We start from the raw sequence: 21,828 nt of genomic DNA on the forward strand, positions 1-21,828 counted from the left end.
AGAACTACGGGGACTACATAAATTGAACATAAAGTGCACAAGTGCAAACGTGCGGACGCACAAGACAGAACAAGACAGTACAGTAACTACAACACCAACCAGTACGCAGTTCTGTTTGAAATTGACCAAGTGACAATAGTGCAAATAATACAGAGTTTGATATAAATAACTGAAGTAATGTAAACATAATGTATTATGTGTAAACATAATAGTAGCAGCAGCAGCATAAAACATGTGCAAAACATGTGTAAAACATGTGCATGGAAGATGTTCAGTTGTGTGTATGTGTGTATATGTATGTGTGTGTGTGTTCCTTCCTTCAGTCCAGTTCTAGGTGTTGAGGAGTCTGATGGCATGAGGGAAGAAACTATTGCACAGTCTGGTTGTGAGGGCCCGAATGCTTCGATACCGTTTACCAGACGGCAGGAGGGTGAAGAGTGTGTGTGAGGGGTGTGTGGGGTCGTCCACAATGCTGGTGGCTTTGCGGATGCAGCGGGAGGTGTAAATGTCCGAGAAGGAGAGAAGAGAGACCCCGATGATCTTCTCAGCTGTCCTCACTATCCGCTCCATGGTCTTGCGATCTGAGACAGTGCAATTCCCGAACCAGGCAGTGATGCAGCTGCTCAGGATGCTCTCGATAGTCCCTCTGTAGAACATGGTGAGGATGGAGGGAGGGAGATGCGCTTTCCTCAGCCTTCGCAGAAAGTACAGGCGCTGCTGGGCTTTCTTTGTTATGGAGCTGGTGTTGAGCGACCAGGTGAGGTTCTCCGCCAGGTGAACACCAAGAAACTTGGTGCTCTTGACGATCTCCATGGAGGAGCCGCCGATGTTCAGCGGAGAGTGGTCACTCTGTGCTCTTCTGAAGTCAACAACCATCTCTTTAGTTTTGTCCACATTCAGGGACAGGTTGTTGGCTCTGCACCAGTCCGTTAGCCGCTGCACCTAATCTCTGTATGCTGACTCGTCGTTCTTGCTGATGAGACCCACCACGGTCATGTCATTGGCGAACTTGATGATGTGATTTGAGCCGTGCATTGCTACACAGTCGTGAGTCAGCAGAGTGAACAGCAATGGACTGAGCACACAGCCCTGTGGGGCTCCAGTGCTCAGTGTGGTGGTGTTGGAGATGCTGTTCCCGATCCGGACTGACTGAGGTCTCCCGGTCAGGAAGTCCAGGATCCAGTTACAGAGGGAGGTGTTCAGGCCCAGCAGGTTCAGCTTTCCAATCAGGTGCTGAGGAATGATTGTATTGAATGCTGAACTAATGTCTATGAACAGCATTCTAACATAAGTGTCTTTATTGTCCAGGTGGGTGAGGGCCAGATGGAGGGCGGTGGTGATGGCGTCATCTGTTGAGCGGTTGGGGCGGTAAGTGAATTGCAGGGGGTCCAGTGAGGGAGGCAGCAGGGTCTTGATGTGCCTCATGACGAGCCTCTCGAAGCACTTCATGATGATGGGTGTAAGTGCAACGGGACGGTAGTCATTGAGGCAGGACACTGAAGACTTCTTTGGCACGGGGACGATGGTGGTGGCCTTGAAGCACGTCGGAACAACGGTGCTGCACAGGGAGGTGTTGAAGATGTCCGTGAAAACATCTGCCAACTGGTCTGCACATCCCCTGAGCACCCTGCCAGGAATGTTGTCTGGTCCAGCAGCCTTTCGTGGGTTGACTCTGTGTAGATCTGTCTTTCTCACGTCGGCCGTGGTTAGACACAGCACCTGGCCATTGGGAGAAGGGGTGGTCTTCCTCGCCGTCACGCCGTTCTGTGCCTCGAACCGGGCGTAGAAGTCGTTCAGCGCATCTGGGAGGGAGGCATCACTGTCACAGGCAGATGGTGGTGTCCTGTAATTTGTGATGTTCTGGATGCCCTGCCACATGCGCCGTGTGTCTCTGCTGGTTTTGAAGTGGTTGTGGATTCTCTGAGCGTGTGCGCGCTTTGCTTCTTTGATGGCCCGGGACAGTTTGGCCCTCGCTGTTCTTAGGGCCACCTTGTCGCCTGCTCTGAAAGCAGAGTCCCGGGTCCTCAGTAGCGCGCGCACCTCTGCAGTCATCCATGGCTTCTGGTTGGAGCGTGAGGTGATGGTCTTGGAGACAGTGACGTCATCAATGCACTTGCTGATATAGCAGGTCACTGATGTCGTGTATTCTTCCAAGTCGGTGAAGTCGCCGTCAGTTGCCGCTTCCCTGAACATGTGCCAGTCAGTGTGTTCAAAACAGTCCTGAAGAGCAGAGATGGCTCCTGCTGGCCAGGTTTTCACCTGCTTCAGAATCGGTTGGGTTCGTCTGACTAGCGGTCTGTATGCTGGGATTAGCATAACAGAGATGTGGTCTGAGTAGCCGAGGTGGGGGCGGGGCTCCGCCCAGTATGCGCCTGGATGTTTGTGTAAACAAGGTCCAGCACGTTCTTCCCTCTTGTTGCAAAGTCCACATGCGGATGGAATTTAGGGAGCACTGACTTGAGATTTGAATAGTTGAAATCTCCGGCAACAATAAACAGTCCGTCAGGGTTTGAGTTCTGCAGCTCGCTAATAGCCCCATACAGTTCACAGAGCGCCTCCTTAGCATTAGCGTTAGCACTGGGGGGAATGTATACACCAATTATGAGGATGATAGTGAATTCCTGTGGTAAATATAAAGGTCTGCATCTAACAGTCACAAACTCCACCAGCGATGAGCAGTAACTAGAGACTAGTACAGAGTTCTTGCACCATTCCGTGTTGATGTAAACACAAGCCACCGCCGCGAGCCTTACCGCACAGAGCAGTGTTTCTGTCGGCTCGAAACGAGGCTAGCCCGTCTAGCTGAATGGCAGCGTCCGGAACTCTGTCGCTGAGCCACGTCTCCGTGAAAACAAAGACGCAGCAGTCTCTGAACTCACGCCACGTAGTTTTCTGGAGTCGGATGTAATCCAGTTTATTGTCCAGGGAGCAGACATTGGAGAGCAGGATGGATGGGAGAGCCGGACGGCTAGGGTTTGTTTTTAGCCTAGTACGAACCCCCGCCCTCTTGTCGCGCTTCTGCTTTCTCGCGCACCGCTTGCGACGTCCCCTCCCCCGGCCACCGGCATCAGGCGACGCCGAGGGCTGGAGGCCTGGTCCCCGCAGCAAGCCGAGATCGCCTAGCTTCTCCACCAGATCATCCTGCAGAGTGGCTGTATTGTTGTGTCTGTCTGGCGGTGGTATACACGAACACCGGTAGCTCCGATGTCCATGTGCTGTTAAAAAGTCGGCCTAAGGACGAAAAAAGCACCATTTTGTATCCGGAGTGGTCGCTGCGTGCTACTGCCGCGCCGCCATCTTGGACTTGGACTGCCATCTGAGTTCTGCTTACACAAACAGAAATTGAAATGTGAGATTAGCGTTTAGAAAAGTAACTGCTCATGACTGCCCCTTGTGGCAGAGCAGTGGTACTGCACTACAGGACAATTCAACACCAACACTTCCTGTTAAAGCTGCATTAGTCCAGAGTCTAAAGGTTATGTAGCTGGGATCAACATTTGAATATATTTGTTTTTTTTTCCACTCCCTGAGCTGACCCCATTCCTGCCCATGTTCACAGAGATCTGCCCCAAGATGAAATATACCACACAATTAGATAAATACCCATAATACCTAAAAATAGGACAGACAGTTTTAAACATTGTGTAGTGTATGTTTTGTGGTTTGGGGTGTAGTTTCACTTCCTCAGTTGGCATGGCAATGGGTTCATTTGTTCACACATTGGACTGATGTGTTAAAATGTACTGTACACAATGCATACACAGTTTTTACTCTGGTGCAAACACAGTCTTGCTGATGCAATAACACATGTTTGAAAATGCTAATAAAGTTTTATTTTTGCCTTAATTAATAAAAAAAGTCTGGTGTATTTAATTTGCTTTTGTATAAAACTTCTGAGGTAATAAATGCACAAGCACTACAGATTACTATAGAGAATTTTCTTTAGATTCATTTAAAATGTATATCTTTTATCTTTCTTTGTCTGAATATTTTCTCCTATTCTGAAGTAGGGACTGAATCAGCAATAAAGAGGAAACAAAAAGGGGGTGTTTTCACACACATCAGCAACACCTCTTAACCACACACTCTTTCTCTCACGCTTTTCTTTAGTCGTAGTTTGGTTGCTGGACATGAAGGTCAAGAAGGCACAGTAAGAAAACATAATGTTTAATATTTTAATTTTTTAATTTAATTTTAATAATATTTTAATATTTATTCCTCAGTATATGTACATTTCCTGAACATAGAGAGGCTCAGTGTTGGTTTTTTTTCAATGCGGTTGTAGTTTTTGTTGTTAAATTGGGAGCTACGTGACTTTTGGCAACTTTTACCGATCGCTTATCTGTGCTGGGAATTATGGATATAATACTGATTTCATGATGAATTGTGTCTGAGATAATTGTGGCTTTTTGTGTATTTTTATAACAATTTCAAAGTCAATATTAAAATATTTGTATTGAATATTTAAAAGGGCAAAATGTTGCAATTTTTTGCTAATATTTTTTTTATATTTCCTTATTTTTTTAATGATAAATAATTATTTTTAAAGTCAATTAAGCAATATGACATGAGCAAAAATGCTGTTAAACTGAATATGGGCGTGGCTGTGATGTGGCCGTAGGCACGAGGCCACAGATAAACAGCACGATTGCAAGTGTGACAGTTCTATTAATAAGAAATTAATATCAAGTAACTGACATGTCAGACAAAATATGGCCAAATTTTTTGGTTATTTTTGCTCCGTCAATGGAAATAGTTCCTAAAGAAGCCAAGGCTGCATGTTGCCATGGTAACACACAGACTGACTGACAGGCCGTAGTAAGTGTAGTTTCTAAAACAGTTTCTTTTTTTTTTGATATTTTGCTGACAGTTCCTTAGCAAGTGTTTATATAATGATACATATTGTGTACCCTGAAAATGTCTTCATGTATGGTATGAAGTGTGATTTGATATTTTGGTCATGTGGCCCACACCTGTTGTCATGTTTCTGAGTCCTGCTACAGGAGTAATGTTATCTTATATAGCATTTTCCTGCTTTAACACACTCATGTCTGCTTTGTTAATCATCTGATGAGTTGAATCAGGTGTGTTGCTGTAACGATTGTTGTCCCCAATGTGGCCTTAACACATCCCACACAACCGTCACAAACTTTAAATGGACGACGCACACAATAATCTGGTTGTCTGTTCTTTCTTTTATTCTCCGCAGCAATGATAATCGTGTCTGAGGAATACATCAAAATGTATTATTAGACAGGGTGAAAACACTGCAGACATAAACCACTGAAATAAGAAAAACATAAAATGAACAAACTCCCTCATTAAGGGTAAGTGAATGTATTCCATTTAGCCATCTGATGCTACATCTGCAGAAGCACGTTAATTTCACCGCATGAGACACGAGGCACAATGATAAGTACTCAACAAAGTTTCCATTCATCCATTTATTCAACCTCATCACAACACCTACTTGGTCAGTGGAAAGCTTCTAGAAACATCGATGGCTAATTTGTAAATTAAGCTGGTTTTACACTGTACGATTTCAGCAGTGCTTTAACAGATCTCATCCTGCCAGACCAGTGGCACTTAATCATCCGCTGGTGAGCGTGTCGCATTGTGAATTGTAAGACCTCCGGTCTCAGCTCACAAACAAACATTTCTTTTACAACGTGTAAGTTTTGTCTGTGTCAGCAAAATCGGGCTGAAAATCATACAGTGTAAAGCCGTCTTTAGACTTTCTGATGTCTTCTGGACACTTGCTTTATGAAATCGACAAGAAATCAAATCATGACAACTTTAAACAACAGAACTGGAGAATATTGTGTAAAGTGTAAACATTTGTCAGGATTAATCTGTTAGCTGCCATTCACAGTTTGGATATGTGAAGGACTCATTATGAACTCTGCATCCTACTTAAAAATCCAGGTTAAAGATCAATATAATTCCAGAAAAAATCTTTAATCCAAAGAGCTTCCTTCTAAAGCATGAGTATTCAATTAAAATTCATAAAGGTCCAGTTTCAAAAATTCCTTCCTTACAAAGTCTGGGAAAGCAACCAACATGACGGAATAGCGATGTCAGTTACATGCAACATGCTATATGATAATAAATGCTTTTGCTCATTTATAAGTTTATAACAATTATATTTTGAAATATGAATATGAATTTACTGATTGCACAATTGCACTATGTCCATGTAGTACACAGTTGTAGAAGGGATTTATTTATAATTGCATTATCCGTTAGCACCCAGATGAGGATGGGTTCCCTTTTGAGCCTGGTTTCTCTCAAGGTTTCTTCCTCATATCGTCTCAGGGAATTTTTTTTCTTGCCACCATTGCCTCTGGCTTGCTCATTAGGGATAAATTCACATATTTACAATTTATTATCATTTAATTCAATTTGAATGTATTTATTTCTGGAAACAAATTGAACTGAATTGAATTGAACAGTCAATTCTAGAAGTTGATGTGTTGGAAGCAGGAAAAATGGGCAAGCGTCAGAGTCTGAGTGACTTTGACAAGGGCCACACTGTGATGGCTGAATGACTGGGTCAGGTCATGGCAGGTCTTGTGGGGTGTTTCCAGTATGCAGTGGTTAGTGTGTACCAAAGTAGTCCAAGGAAGGACAACCAGTGAACCAGTGACAGGGTCATGGACGTCTCATTGATGTGCGTGGGGAGCGAAGACTAGTCCATCTGGTCTGATCCCACAGAAGAGCTACTATAGCACAAATTGCTGAAAAAAGTTAATAAAAAGGTGTCAGAACACACAGTGCATAGCAACTTGCTGCATATGGGGATGCGTAGCTGCAGACCTGTCAGAGTGCCCATGCTGACCCCTGTCCACCACCGAAAGCACCTACAATGGGCATGTGAGCCTCAGAACTGGACCATCGAGCAATAGAAGAAGGTGGCCTGGTCTGATGAATCAAGTTTTCTTTTCCATCATGTAGATGGCAGGGTGTGTGTGCGTTGCTTACCTTGGGAAGAGATGGCACCAGGATGCACTATGGGAAGAAGACAAGCCGGCAGAGTCAGTGTGATGCTTTGGGTTCTGGCATTCATATGGATGTTTCTTTGAAACGGACCATGTGCATAGTTGCAGACCAAGTACAATATTTCATGGCCACTCTATTCCGTAATGGCAGTGGCATCTTTCAGCAGGATAATGCACCCTGCCACACTGCAAAAATTGTTCAGGAAAAGTTTATGGAACATGTCAAAGAGTTCAAGGTGTTGACTTGGCCTCCAAATTCCCCAGATCTCAATCTGATCGAGCATCTGTGATGGGCTGGACAAACAAGTCTGATCCATGGAGGCCCCTTACAGGACTTAAAGGATTTGCTGCTAACATCTTGTTCCAGATACCACAGCACACCTTCAGAAGTCTTGTGGAGTCCATGCCTCGACAGGTCAGAGATGTTTTGGCAGCACAAGGGGGAACTACGTAATATTAGGCAGGTGGTTTTAATGTTATGGATAATTGTGTATAATGTTTATCACGTATACACTGGTGCAGTGTGTCTTTAAATGATGTCATTTACTTGAAGTGTGTATGATAAATGACCATCCAATTTTTTTTTATTTTACTTAATCATGCCGGTGTGTATCAGTGTTCACAGTCCTGTAAAGCCATAATTAACACTGGGTTAATGTGTTTCTCTCTATGACCATCTCCTGCTGTGACTCCTTTGGCCTGAAGGAGGAGCTGTTGAGTTCATTTCAGAAACTTTCATATCACAACACATTCATTCACTATTAAATAAAAATCTGTCTTCTCAGGAAGTGAACTTTTTCCTGTCACAACATCCTAAACTTATAGTGATGCAATATTCAGTATTACAGTATTACTTTTGGTATTTTGCTATTATATTCAATATTATATTATAAATCTTCTCGAAACTACACACTCATAGACATGTGATGTAGGTGATACACACTTCCGAGTGATGAAGGGAGACATTGAAGACAGGATTGACACGTGAGATTAGTGTTTAGAAAAGTAACTGCTCATGACTGCCCCTTGTGGCAGAGCAGCGGTACTGCACTACAGGACAATTCAACACCAACACTTCCTGTTAAAGCTGCATTAGTCCAGAGTCTAAAGGTTAAGTAGCTGGGTTCAACATTTGAATGATTTTTTTTTTCCCCCTGAGCTGACCACATTCCTGCCCATGTTCACAGAGATCTGCCCCAGGATGTACGGAGGCCCCTAGAGTAGATTTCAACTAGAGTTAGCATTAGCAAAGATTAGCATCAGCATTAGATCACTTTCAAGCAATGAGCTAAGCTGTTTATTTATAAAGGGTATTGGCTTACTTCGTAATTTAGATATAGATGATAAAAATACCTAATGCTTGTTGTATCACATTAGGGAGGATAGAAAGTCTAAGAAAGACAGAAAGATAAAATATACCACACAATTAGATAAATACTCATAATATCTATAAATTACTCATTTTAAAAATAAAACAGACAGTTTTAAACATTGTGTAGTGTGTGTTTTGTGGTTTGGGGTGTTGTTTCACTTCCTCAGTTGGCATGGCAATGGGTTGATTCATTCACACATTGGACTGATGTGTTAAAATGTACTGTACACACATGCATAGTTTTTACTCTGGTGCAAAGACAGTCTTGCTGATGCAGTAACACATGTTTGAAAATGCTAGTAAAGTTTTTTTTTTTGGCTTAATTAATAAAAAGTAATCTATTGTAATTAATTTGCTTTTGTATCAAACATCTGAGGTAATTAATGCACAAGCACGCAGCACATTACCCAAAAATGACTTCATCCTACTCGAGGCGAAAACTCTCTGCTTCAGTGCTAGTCTCTTAGGGTTTCTTAAAAATATATTTAGGGAGCAATAAAGAGGAAACAAAAAGGCGTGTTTTCACACACATCAGCAACACCTCTTAACCACACATTCTTTCTCTCACGCTTTTCTTTAGTCGTAGTTTGGTTGCTGGACATGAAGGTCGAGAAGGCACAGTAAGAAAACATTAATGTTTAATATTTTACTAAATTTCCTCAGTATATGTACATTTCCTGAACATAGAGAGGCTCAGTGTTGTTTTTCCAACACGGTTGTAGTTTGTGTTGTTAAATTGGGAACTACGTGACTTTTGGCAACTTTTATCGATTTTACCGATCGCTTATCTGTGCTGGGAATTATGGATATAATACTGATTTCATGATGAATTGTGTCTGTGAAAATTGTGGCTTTTTGTGTTCTTTTTATAATAATTTCAAACTCGATGTTAAAATATTTGTATTGGATATTTAAAATGGCAAAATGTTGCAATTTTTTACTAATATTTTTTATTTCCTTACTTTTAATGATAAATAATTATTTTTAAAGTCAATTAAGCAATAAGACATGAGCAAGAATGTGTTAAACTGTTAAACTGATTATGGGCGTGGCTGTGATGTGGCCGTAGGCACGAGGCCACTGATAAACAGCACGATTGCAAGTGTGACAATTCTATTAATAAGACATTAATATCAAGTAACTGACATGGCAGACACAATATGGCCAAATATTTGGGTTATTTTTGCTCCGTCGATAGAAATAGATCCCAAAGAAGCCAAGGCTGCATGTTGCCATGGTAACACACAGACTGACTGATAGGCCGTAGTAAGTGTAGTTTCTAAAACAGTTTCTTTTTTTTTTTTGTTATTTTGCTGACAGTTCCTTAGCAAGTGTTTATACAGTGATACATATTGTCTACCCTGAAAATGTCTTCATGTATATTATGAAGTGTGATTTGATATTTTGGTCATGTGGCCCACACCTATTGTCATGTTTCTGAGTGCTGCTACAGGAGTAATGTTATCTTATATAGCATTTTCCTGCTTTAACACACTCACGTCTGCTTTGTTAATTATCTGATGAGTTGAATCAGGTGTGTTGGGAAAAGGGAAAACACTGACATTAGTAGAGCAGGAGTACTCCAGGAGCAGAGAGGAGAAAGGCTGATTATGTAGCTGTGGCTGTAGGTGGTACTGTGGTGATGTAGTGTGGAAGGCCATCGGGGCCAATACATGTAGCTCTATTCATTTATCAAATGTGTTTCATACAGCTAGAGTTTCATGTTCAGTTTATCTTCTATATACCTGCTCTTTCCATTCTTAGTTTCTGATTAAATCTTCTGCTGTTTAATTGAGTTTATTGGTGACAATATTGAAACTTATGAACCAGCGAGACCACGAATCAATCATCACTGCTGTTTGTCCCACGAGTGCATGCACTATTTAAACTTGAAATATTTACTTAGCTTCATGCACAAGTAATAAATCTACATAATTATTCTCTTTTTAGACAATTTTTTATCTTAACTGATAGCACTGCATCTTTTTGTTTTAAAGCATCCTGGTTTGTAAAATATATGTGATTTTTGTGTACTATTCTACTTTAGATATCTTTCCAAAACATTTCTCCTTCAATTCTCAGATTCTGATATGCAAATAATGACAATTCTAAGACTATGCAGATTAGTGCATGACAAGTAAGCAATGTTTTAAGCATGTGTGAGCTTCTCTGAGTAGATTTGGTAACAGTGAATTCATGTACAGGTTTTCTTTTGTGGCTTGTGAATATTTGTCATAAACATCATACTTTTTCCTGTTTAATGTTATATTTAATGTTCTGTGTAATGTAAAGCATAAACTTCTCTGTCCTGATGATGTCAGAAAACTTAAAGTTACAGCTTTACCTTTACAAAGCTCTGACACTGGAGACTCCTTCCACTGAATAAATTTCTCCTTACAGAAAACTTCACCATATCAATGATTATAGTCATTTGTTTAATCCATTTATGTGAAGCGTTCACTGTACAAGGTGTTGATTAATTATAGAGAATTAATCAACACCTTCTGACCAATCAGAAACCAGAATTCAACTGCACTGTGGTATTAAAATAAATAATCCCTCAGCTAATGAAAGACTTCTGATGGATGCTGTGATAATTGTATGTCATTACTTAATTATTTCTCCAAAGAAAAGGAGGATTAACAGCTTAGTAGATTGTATGTTGTTGTTGTGACTTATTACAAGCAAATTTTATAGGTTTTCCTTTTTTTTCTGTAGAAGCTCTCCAGCAATGATGTCCCTCAAAATGGCTTCTCCACTTTATTTGATCTTTCTGTTCATGATCTCAGGTGAGTCACACATTAACATCATCACAACTACACACCCCAGAGACAATAAATACAACTTTAACCACCAGTATATTTTGATACTTGTTATAACTAACATTATAAATATAACACTGCTCCTCCCTTGAGCTGATATTACGTGAGAAAAATGGGATTAAGTTCGTGGTCAGAATCCCGTTTAACTAAGACACGCCTCTGTTTTTGAAAAACTCCTCCCCCGTGCATAACTCTCACACAACGTGTGAATAGTGTTTAAGTCTGCAGTTAAATCTGAGGTCTGAATACTGATGTGTGTGTGCTTAACTGAACTCTTAGTAAGATATAAAATGGAATAAACAATAACATCATCTCCTGCCCAAAAACCTGAAGTCCAGGTGAAATATTCTTGTTACAATTTGTCTATCAGTGACGCTGGATTTAAAGAAAAACAGACGTAAGTGACGACTGAATAGTAGTGGATGCTGTTAAATGTTAATTCCACATTACGAGTTCTCAATTTAAAACACACCGCTATGTCCAAATCCTGCACATTGTTTTCTTCCAGTGGTAAAGAACTGGTTTTATTTCTCCAACACGGAGTTCCAGAGGACAGAAGTGAAGCTGTAAGCTAACTCAGTGTTTTATGGGGCTCAGGATAATGACCTCTAATCACCTCTTTCATGTATCATGTTTCAGGAGCTCTTGGGAATAAATGGAGTGTGAAATACAGCCAACTAAATCTCTGTGCTATAAGAGGATCTACAGTGTTTATGAACGGCACTTACACACACCCAACAGGTCTTACAGTGGAGAACAGGTTTTGGTTAATAAACCCAGTTCCAGGTATAGAGCCGACTGATCTGCGTAATGAATCAGGTTACTCAGGCAGAGTGGAGTATTTAGGAGATGAACAGAATCACTTCTCCCTCAGACTGAGTGACGTGAACAAAACAGATGAACAGATGTACTGCATCAGAGTCATAACAAATGATCAAAAAGAACGATGGGTGGGTGAACCCGGAGTTACACTCACTGTTACAGGTAAATAAAATCATTTCATTTTCTACATACAGTGGTCCTAAAAAGTATTTTGACACTTAAGCCACACTTACAATTTGACAACCTTTTTTTTTTAAATTAATTTCACAATTATAATCTTCATTGCATTAGAAAACAACCTGTCAAACATAATATCATTAATTGTAAAGAGAGACGCCACAAGCAAACTTTTCAAGCAAAACACTTCCCAAAACTATATTACGCTAAAAGTATAAAAATAATATTTAGAGGAAAAGTATGTAGACACTCAATAGTTCCTACATTAAAGATCACAGTTCCAGTGTTTAAAAGTCTGTCATCTTTTGTTTTGCTGAACTTCTTGACAATGCCTGGGACTGAAATCAGCCTGTTTCTGTAACTTTTGGTGGAATTTTCTTACAAGCTCTCAATTTAGAACACACTGTTATGTCCAAATCCTGCACATGGTTTTCTTAAGTTTCAACCAACAAATCTTTCAGTTCATCCACTGACATTGACAATCTGTTAATTTCTTCTCCACTGCAACCATGGATGCTCTATAGAGTTTAGGTCAGTGATCTGGGAAGTGTTCTTTCAAAAAGCGGCTGGTGCTTTGGATCATTATCCTGCTGAAAAATCCATTTCTGTCTCATGAATAATTTCTTTGCTGATTTCTGCAAGTTTCCATCCAGAATACCTCAGTCCACTTCTGAGTTCATGATGCCATCAATGAACCCAAGCTCAGCAACACCACTGTAGGAAAAACAGCCCCAGCCTCCTCTGTGCTTTATAATACCCTTAGTGCTGTGTTTGGAGTTCTTATCCTGACTTTCTCCACACAAACACTCCAACATCAGATCCATCCAAGTTCCATTAGGATTCATCTGAAAATAAGATAGATGGCCAGAAGCTGCTTTCTTTTTGTGCATGTTCTTTTGCACATTTCACCCTTGCTTTCTTATTCTTGAGGCTGATGAATGGTTTCCGCTGCACTACTCTCCCTCTGTAGCCATGCTCGTTGATCCTGTTTTGAATAGTTTGTGCACATTGTATCTGTATCATTGATGTCTGAAGCAATCCTTGCTGCTGTTTCTCATCTGTTTTTCTTGATTTTACTCACAATTATCCTGTTCAGGCTGTTAGTGGGCTTTCAGGGTCTGTCTGTATGTCGTCTGTTTTCACTCACAAGTCCTTCATCTTTGAACTTTAACCGCTCCCAAGCTAATTTATAGTGGATGTATGTAGCTAATTACATTTAATTTCATACAGACACTCCTAGCAGAGTAACACGTGGTGTAGTTCATCATATTAACTGTACAAATTCATCATATTAAGCGTCCAAATAATTTTTTGTCTAATTTTGAACAGTATATTTATTATTTTATATTTTTAAAAATAATTTTTTTTGTGGGAAATGTTTTGCTTAAAAAGTGTGCTTGTGGTATCCTTCTTTAAAATAAATGCCATTTGGTTTGAAATGTTGATTTCTAATGTAGTGAAATTCATATGTTTGTGTGGCTTCAGTGTTCAAGTATTTTTAGGGCCACTGTATGTCACTCAGGTGATAATCTCTCTTTACACACAGAAGTGTCAGAGTTTTGTACCAGATTATTGAAACTTATGAATGTCATTATTATGTTCATACTGAAAAAGGTTTGAGAGTTTTATACCTGATTAATGAGAGTCTCTGAAACATTCATACTGCTTATGTCAATATTTTTTGTCAAAGTACAAAGTGTTTTCTCTGATTGATCTGATCATTAATTTGACAAAAAGTGACTAGCCTCCAGAGTTAAGAAGATTATAAACACTGAAAATAATACTGAAATGAGTACCATTAAATTGAAAAAGACTATGAGAGAGCAGAGTTTTAAATTAGATGCTTTCCTTGCTTCAGGACAGCTTTCCTGAATTACTGTTTCTCTCATTGTTTAAGATCTTCAGGTGATCGCTCCTGCAGCAGTGACAGAGGGACAATCAGCTGTTCTGACCTGTAAAACCACCTGCAGTCTGACTGATCCCACATTCATCTGGTACAAAACCAGACATGGTTTAACCACAAAGACCACCAAGAGCAATGAAGTCCACCTGCAGCGGGTAAGCAGTGAGGATGCAGGCAGTTATAGCTGTGCTGTAAGAGGATATGAACATCTCCGCTCTCCTGCTCAAACCCTCAGTGTCAGATGTGAGCTTTATTTATCTTTTCTTATATATTGTGTAACTCAATTGATGATGAAGCACATGATATTTAATGAAAGTAAAGGAATCAAGAAAATCACTGATTATGATCATGAACTGATTTCCTCACTCTTATCATGGAACTCTCCAGATCCTCCAAAGAAGGTCTCAGTGTCCATCAGCTCCTCTGGTGAGATAGTGGAGGGCAGTTCAGTGACTCTGACCTGCAGCAGTGATGCTAACCCACCTGTGGAGAACTACACCTGGTTTAAGGAGAAAGAATCATCACCTGTAGGATCTGGACAGAGTTACAGACCTCTACAGAGTGGACAGTACTACTGCGAGGCTAAGAATAAACACGGCTCTGAGAGATCAGCTGCAGTGTCCGTCACTTTAAACGGTGAGAGCGATGATGTAAATCTATAACTCAGAATCACACTGATAAATATTTAACACTGATTCATTATCACATCATCGTCCACACAGGGTTTCAGAGCTTAGGTGTGTACGCAGGTGTTGGGGCTGTTGTGTTTGTGTGTGTTTGTCTGATTATCACCTTCTTGTTTATAAGGTAAGAAAATACAAGAATTTTTTCACCTTAATATAAAAATTGGAGTGAGGTCATAGTCAGAATCTTTACATTATTTTCTGTTGTACAGCTCTGCATGTTTGAATATTTTTCTAGTAAACACTCCTGTTTTTAACTGACCAAGTTTTATGTACACTGTATGGTCAAAAGTATGTGCACCCCTGACCAACGCACCCATATGTGTTTGTTGAACATCTTATTCCAGATTTATTCCCCTTTGCTGTTATAATGAGCTCCACTCTTCTAGGAAGGCTTTTCATTAGATTTTGGAGCGTGGCTGTGGGGATTTGTGTTCATTCAGCTACAAGAGCATTAGTGAGGTCAGGCACTTATGTTGGAATGTCGAGCAGGTCTGGGGTGCAGTCGGTGTTCCAGTTCATCCCAAAGGTGTTCAGTGGGGTTGAGGTCAGGGCTCTGTGCAGGACACTCGAGTTCTTCCACTGCAACCTTAACACACCATGTCTTCATGGAGCTCGCTTTGTGCACAGGGGCATTGTCATGCTGGAACAGATTTGAGCCTCTTAGTTCCAGTGAACAGAAATTGTAATGCTACAGCATACAGAGACATTCTATACAATTGTGTTCTTCCAACTTTGTGGTTAGAGTTTGGGGAAGAACCACATATAGGGGTGATGGTCGGGGTGCACGTACTTTTGGCCATATTGTGTATGTTTAGTGTTTACTGTTACAGGACTAATGGATTTATTATATTTCATTCAATGTAAATATTTTGTTGTTGTTTTTTTCAACAGGAAAAAGAAAAGAAATGGTTCAACAGCAGACCAAAGTTCAAAACAGGTAAATAAATGTACAGATAATTGTTGAGAAGTGTGTTTATATTGTCATTTAAAAACTTCACTGTGTTTCTATTATAGCAAAATAACCAACAACGGAGTGGTGAGTTACTGTTACCACCCCAACTGTGATATACAACAGCGATTTGCCAGGGATTACAATTTTTTTGCCCCCACCACTAGGTCCTTCTGTGCATACATCTGAGATTCTTCTAAGCGAAAAGAACAAGTGTTGAGTGTTTGTAGGACTTTTTTGGCATTATCATTATAAGCAGTAGATAAATAGATTACATTTTGAAATTGATCCAATCAGGGTCAAGGTCACATCAAGGTGAAATGTCAGAAATATGTTTTCATTGATAGCTTCCATCCTGTTTGAATTATATTTTATAGATATATCAGAAACACAAATTAGTGACAAGAAGGACTGGACTTGCTGATGGGCGTGGCAGTCAGGTTTACCCCCCGCGCTGAGTGTCAGTACGTTATGCAGCTTGGACAGCGACAGCACACGTCCGGGTTTTGATTCCTGTCTTGTTATCGTTTGTGTTCCTCACGTGTAATCATCGTTATCACTTGTTCTTGATTTGCCCTTGATTAGTCTGTCTATTTATACCCTTGTGTTTCGTTGTAAAGTTGCAAAGTATTGTTTCAGTGTTTTGCAGCCTGATCCATACCAAGCCTTTGTTCTGTGTTTGTTTTCCTGGTTTCTTGACTTTGTTTAGTTCTCGGTTTTCGTGTTCTGCCTTTGCCCAGCATTCTCAGTTTACTGCACCTGCTTTACGTGACAGAGGCATCCCCAGTTCTACTTGTTTATTTATTTCAGTACCACACTTCATACTTTTATCTGTTTATAGTTACATTTAATATCGTGGGACATTCGTGACACAAGTCAGTTCCTGTTCACATTTATGTTATCGCAGCTATAAACAGTCGTTCCCTTAGATACCCATTTTTTAATCTGTTTATGTGGAGCATCCACTGTACACACCCCTGTGAAGGAGCCGTTACTATAGAAACGATAACGTATAATGAATGAGTGCGTTACTATAAACCTGTAATTCGCAGCTGCCCTACTGTCAGAGCTGTTGTTATAGTAAATTAATCAACACCTTCCGACCAATCACAACCCAGAATTCTACGACACTGTGATGTAGATGTTCACCATTTTCACTCCTCTGTCTCTGTGATGTCATGTTCTCCCACCTCAGGATAATCTTTATGCCAGTGTAGCAATGACAAATCCAATCAACACTGTACCTGATTCAGCTTCGGCCAATCAGGATGAAGTCCTGTATGCCAGAGTTGTACGCCGGAGTGCCGGTGACCCCGGGAGCGCTGAGAGTTCTGCTGTGAAAGCTTCTGGCTCTGAGGACAAGGAGGTTCAGTACGCTAGTGTTAGATTTACTCGCACTGGTGCTGACTACAGGTGAGAGGAGCCGGTCTGTTTCCTCCACGCCAACAGAGCTGGAAATGATCTTCTGCTGGATCTTACTCTGATCATTTATTCTCTTTCTGCAGGCCTTCCAATGCTGAGGATCCCACTGTGATCTACAGCAGAGTGAATTAATCAACATTCACCCGTTTATTCAACCTCACCACAGCTCCCACCTGGTCAGTGGAAAGCTTCTAGAAACTCTCCAGATGCCACATGAGCTTTTTTATTTATTTTTTTTTTTTGATACCTTCTGATGTCTTGATGTGTATATCATGTGCAACCAAGTGTAACTGGAGAACATTGGATAACTAAAAAAAATATCTGGACTAAACTGTTAGCTAACGTTCACATTTTGAATATTTAAAGCCTCAGACCCATGAGATAAATGTAAATGTAAATGTAACTCACTTGCGGATCCTAACTCAAAATCCAGTTAGGCTCAATGAAAATATAGCACCTGGTTAAATTCAGCTTATTATGATCATCATCACCAGACTTTGATAAAACTTCTGCCTGTACATACTGGAAATCTAAAAACGTATTTGTTTTTCATTTATCGATAGCTAATTTGCAATTCGCAAAGTGGAGAAAAAAAAAAAAACATGGACATCTCCATGAAAGCGTGTCTTTTGTTTGTTCTGTCAGAGCAGAAGCTCATAAACAGCTACTTTAACCGCACTATTGGTTCTGTTCCCTATAAACATTCATGCAACATTTTGGACTAAAATTGCATCACAGCACTTACAGCGGACAACAGTGAGTAGCTTAGCAATAAGCTAGAGTACATTAGTGATTACTGTAATGTTGATGATTACCTTCTGAAAACTATACTGTCTATATATTAACTGATCTAAAGCCAGTACTGCTTTAAACTCATTTAAAAGTAGAGAAGACCAACTTTACACTGTTCACAGAACGAGCGGCCGTGTTGATGTGCTGTAACTCCGTAAAAGGGGAAGGAACTGGTACTTAAGAAGACTACCCCAAGTTGAAATTTCATGTTAAGGAGTGTTTTCTGTGTTTTTTTTTTTTTTTTTACTGGTTGTAGGCGGGAAATTACAAGTTGCATCTTTGCCTCGAACACAGCATTAGTGTTAGGGTTACTAGAGTGAACTGGGGGAAGGGGGCAGGAGATTGTCAGTTAGAACAGCTGTAACATGGAGTCAAGCTTTATTAAAAGAGACAAATGTATTTATAGAATTTAATTAAGTCTAATAGCATTGTGTGTGTGTGTGTGTGTGTGTGTGTCTGTGGAGGATAGTCAAAGGAATATGCATCATTTCTCTAGGTTCAGGTCTGAAATCCCTTATCTATAACATGCTATATGATAATTGTTGTGTTGATTTATAATGTATAAATATATGGTCATACTGTGTTTTTATAGTTCATCTTTTTATGTTTATCATATAGAGTATGCTGGAATATTTTAAATATTTACCCCTAAACCTAAGTGTATTTTATTACTGTTTATTACTTTGTTTGGTGTATATATCTGTTACTTTAGCATTATTTTGTTTTGTTGGTTTATTTTTTCCTTTATTTATAACTCAGCATAATGAAAAGGAATGCACATCCTCAATATGACTTACAGGATTCAGTCAAATATATAAATATATAGTGTTTATCATGTATCATGTGCATTAAGATGCAGCTTGTCTTTAAATGAGGTCATTCACTTGAAGTGTGTATGATAAATGACCATCTACTTTTTTTTTTTACTTCATCATGCCGGTGTGTATCAGTGTTTACAGTCCTGTAAAACCATAATTAACACTGGGTTAATGAGTTTCTCTCTATGACCATCTCCTGTTGTGACTCCTTTGGCCTGAAGGAGGAGCTGTTGAGTTCATTTCACTCAGTCATGTGGAAAGAACTGCTTTACACACATTTATTCTGAGTTCTGCTTACACAAACAGAAACTTTCATTTCATAATACATTCATGCACTATTAAATAAAAATCTGTTTTCTCAGGAATTGGGAGCTTTTTGCTTTCACAACATCCTAAACTTATACTGATGCAATATTCAGTATTACAGTATTACTTTCGGTATTCTGCTATTATATTCAATATTATATTAAAAATCTTTTCCACGCTACACACTCACACCCTGTGATGTAGGTGATACACACTTCAGAGTGATGAAGGGAGGCATTGAAGACAGGATTGAAATGTGAGATTAGTGTTTAGAAAAGTAACTGCTCATGACTCATGACTGATGACTATGACTCATAGAGCAGCGGTACTGCACTACAGGACAATTCAACACCAACACTTCCTGTTAAAGCTGCATTAGTCCAGAGTCTAAAGGTTAAGTAGCTGGGTTCAACATTTGAATGATTTTTTTTTACTCCCTGAGCTGACCCCATTCCTGCCCATGTTCACAGAGATCTGCCCCAGGATGTACGGAGGCCCCTAGAGTAGATTTTAACTAGAGTTAGCATTAGCAAAGATTAGCATCAGCATTAGATCATTTTCAAGCAATGAGCTAAGCTGTTTATTTATAAAGGGTATTGGCTTACTTCGTAATTTAAATATAGATGATAAAAATACCTAATGCTTGTTGTATCACATTAGGAAGTATAGAAAGTCTAAGAAAGACAGAAAGATAAAATATACCACACAATTAGATAAATACTCATAATACCTATAAAGTACTAATTTTAAAAATAAAACAGACAGTTTTAAACATTGTGTAGTGTGTGTTTTGTGGTTTGGGGTGTTGTTTCACTTCCTCAGTTGGCATGGCAATGGGTTGATTCATTCACACATTGGACTGATGTGTTAAAATGTACTGTACACAATGCATACACAGTTTTTACTCTGGTGCAAAGACAGTCTTGCTGATGCAGTAACACATGTTTGAAAATGCTAGTAAAGTTTTTTTTTGGCTTAATTAATAAAAAGTAATCTATTGTAATTAATTTGCTTTTGTATGAAACATCTGAGGTAATAAATGCACAAGCATGCAGCACATTACTCAAAAATGACTTCATCCTACTCGAGGCGAAAACTCTCTGCTTCAGTGCTAGTCTCTTAGGGTTTCTTAAAAATATATTTAGGGAGCAATAAAGAGGAAACAAAAAGGCGTGTTTTCACACACATCAGCAACAGCTCTTAACCACACACTCTTTCTCTCGCGCTTTTCTTTAGTCGTAGTTTGGTTGCTGGACATCAAGGTCGAGAAGACACAGTAAGAAAACATTAACGTTTAATATTTTACTAAATTTCCTCAGTATATGTACATTTCCTGAACATAGAGAGGCTCAGTGTTGTTTTTTCCAACACGGTTGTAGTTTGTGCTGTTCAATTGGGAACTACGTGACTTTTGGCAACTTTTATCGATTTTACCGATCGCTTATCTGTGCTGGGAATTATGGATATAATACTGATTTCATGATGAATTGTGTCTGTGATAATTGTGGCTTTTTGTGTTCTTTTTATAATAATTTCAAACTCTATGTTAAAATATTTGTATTGAATATTTAAAATGGCAAAATGTTGCAATTTTTTACTAATATTTTTTGTTTCCTTACCTTTAATGATAAATAATTACTTTTAAAGTCAATTAAGCAATAAGACATGAGCAAGAATGTGTTAAACTGTTAAACTGAATATGGGCGTGGCTGTGATGTGGCCGTAGGCACGAGGCCACAGATAAACAGCACGATTGCAAGTGTGACAGTTCTATTAATAAAAATTAATATCAAGTAAATGACATGTCAGACACAATATGGGCAAATATTTTGGTTATTTTTGCTCCTTCGATAGAAATAGTTCCCAAAGAAGCCAAGGCTGCATGTTGCCATGGTAACGCACAGACTGACTGACAGGCCGTAGTAAGTGTAGTAGCAGTTTCATTGTTTTTTTGTTTTTTCTTTTACTATTTTGCTGACAGTTCCTTAGCAAGTGTTTATACAGTGATACATATTGTGTACCCTGAAAATGTCTTCATGTATGGTATGAAGTGTGATTTGATATTTTGGTCATGTGACCCACACCTATTGTCATGTTTCTGAGTCCTGCTACAGGAGTAATGTTATCTTATATAGCATTTTCCTGCTTTAACACACTCACGTCTGCTTTGTTAATTATCTGATGAGTTGAATCAGGTGTGTTGGGAAAAGGGAAAACACTGACATTAGTAGAGCAGGAGTACTCCAGGAGCAGAGAGGAGAAAGGCTGATTATGTAGCTGTGGCTGTAGGTGGTACTGTGGTGATGTAGTGTGGAAGGCCATCGGGGCCAATACATGTAGCTCTATTCATTTATCAAATGTATTTCATACAGCTAGAGTTTCATGTTCAGTTTGTCTTCTATATACCTGCTCTTTCCATTCTTAGTTTCTGATGAAATCTTCTGCTGTTTAATTGAGTTTATTGGTGACAATATTGAAACTTATGAACCAGCGAGACCACGAATCAATCATCACTGCTGTTTGTCCCACGAGTGCATGCACTATTTAAACTTGAAATATTTACTTAGCTTCATGCACAAGAAATAAATCTACATAATTATTCTCTTTTTACCCGATTCTTTATCTTAACTGTTAGCACTGCAACTTTTTGTTTTAAAGCATCCTGGTTTGTAAAATATATGTGATTTTTGTGTACTATTCTATTTTAGACATCTTTCCAAAACATTTCTCCTTCAATTCTCAGATTCTGATATGCAAATAA

At 39.4% G+C, this 21,828-nt stretch overlaps 1 protein-coding gene across 1 annotated transcript; it reads left to right on the top strand.

The window, feature by feature from the left end:
• Positions 1–11,104: 11,104 nt before the first annotated feature.
• On the top strand, positions 11,105–17,283 carry LOC128317545 (B-cell receptor CD22-like). The gene is made up of 6 exons (XM_053229900.1): positions 11,105–11,159; positions 11,832–12,176; positions 14,089–14,337; positions 14,482–14,744; positions 16,925–17,142; positions 17,235–17,283. The coding sequence occupies exons 1-6, from the start codon at positions 11,105–11,107 to the stop codon at positions 17,281–17,283; spliced, it is 1,179 nt and encodes a 392-aa protein (XP_053085875.1).
• The last annotated feature ends 4,545 nt before the right edge of the window (positions 17,284–21,828 follow it).

The sequence above is a fragment of the Pangasianodon hypophthalmus genome, chromosome 26 (genome assembly GCF_027358585.1).
Source record: "Pangasianodon hypophthalmus isolate fPanHyp1 chromosome 26, fPanHyp1.pri, whole genome shotgun sequence".
NCBI lineage: Eukaryota > Metazoa > Chordata > Actinopteri > Siluriformes > Pangasiidae > Pangasianodon > Pangasianodon hypophthalmus.

What these genes read in the sequence shown, in the direction of transcription:
- LOC128317545 (XM_053229900.1), top strand. Translation starts at nt 11,105, where the DNA reads ATGTCCCTCAAAATGGCTTCTCCACTTTATTTGATCTTTCTGTTCATG. An exon ending in AGTTACACTCACTGTTACAG is followed by an intron (nt 12,177 to 14,088) that starts GTAAATAAAATC and finishes TCATTGTTTAAG; the next exon opens with ATCTTCAGGTGATCGCTCCT. An exon ending in TCAAACCCTCAGTGTCAGAT is followed by an intron (nt 14,338 to 14,481) that starts GTGAGCTTTATT and finishes GGAACTCTCCAG; the next exon opens with ATCCTCCAAAGAAGGTCTCA.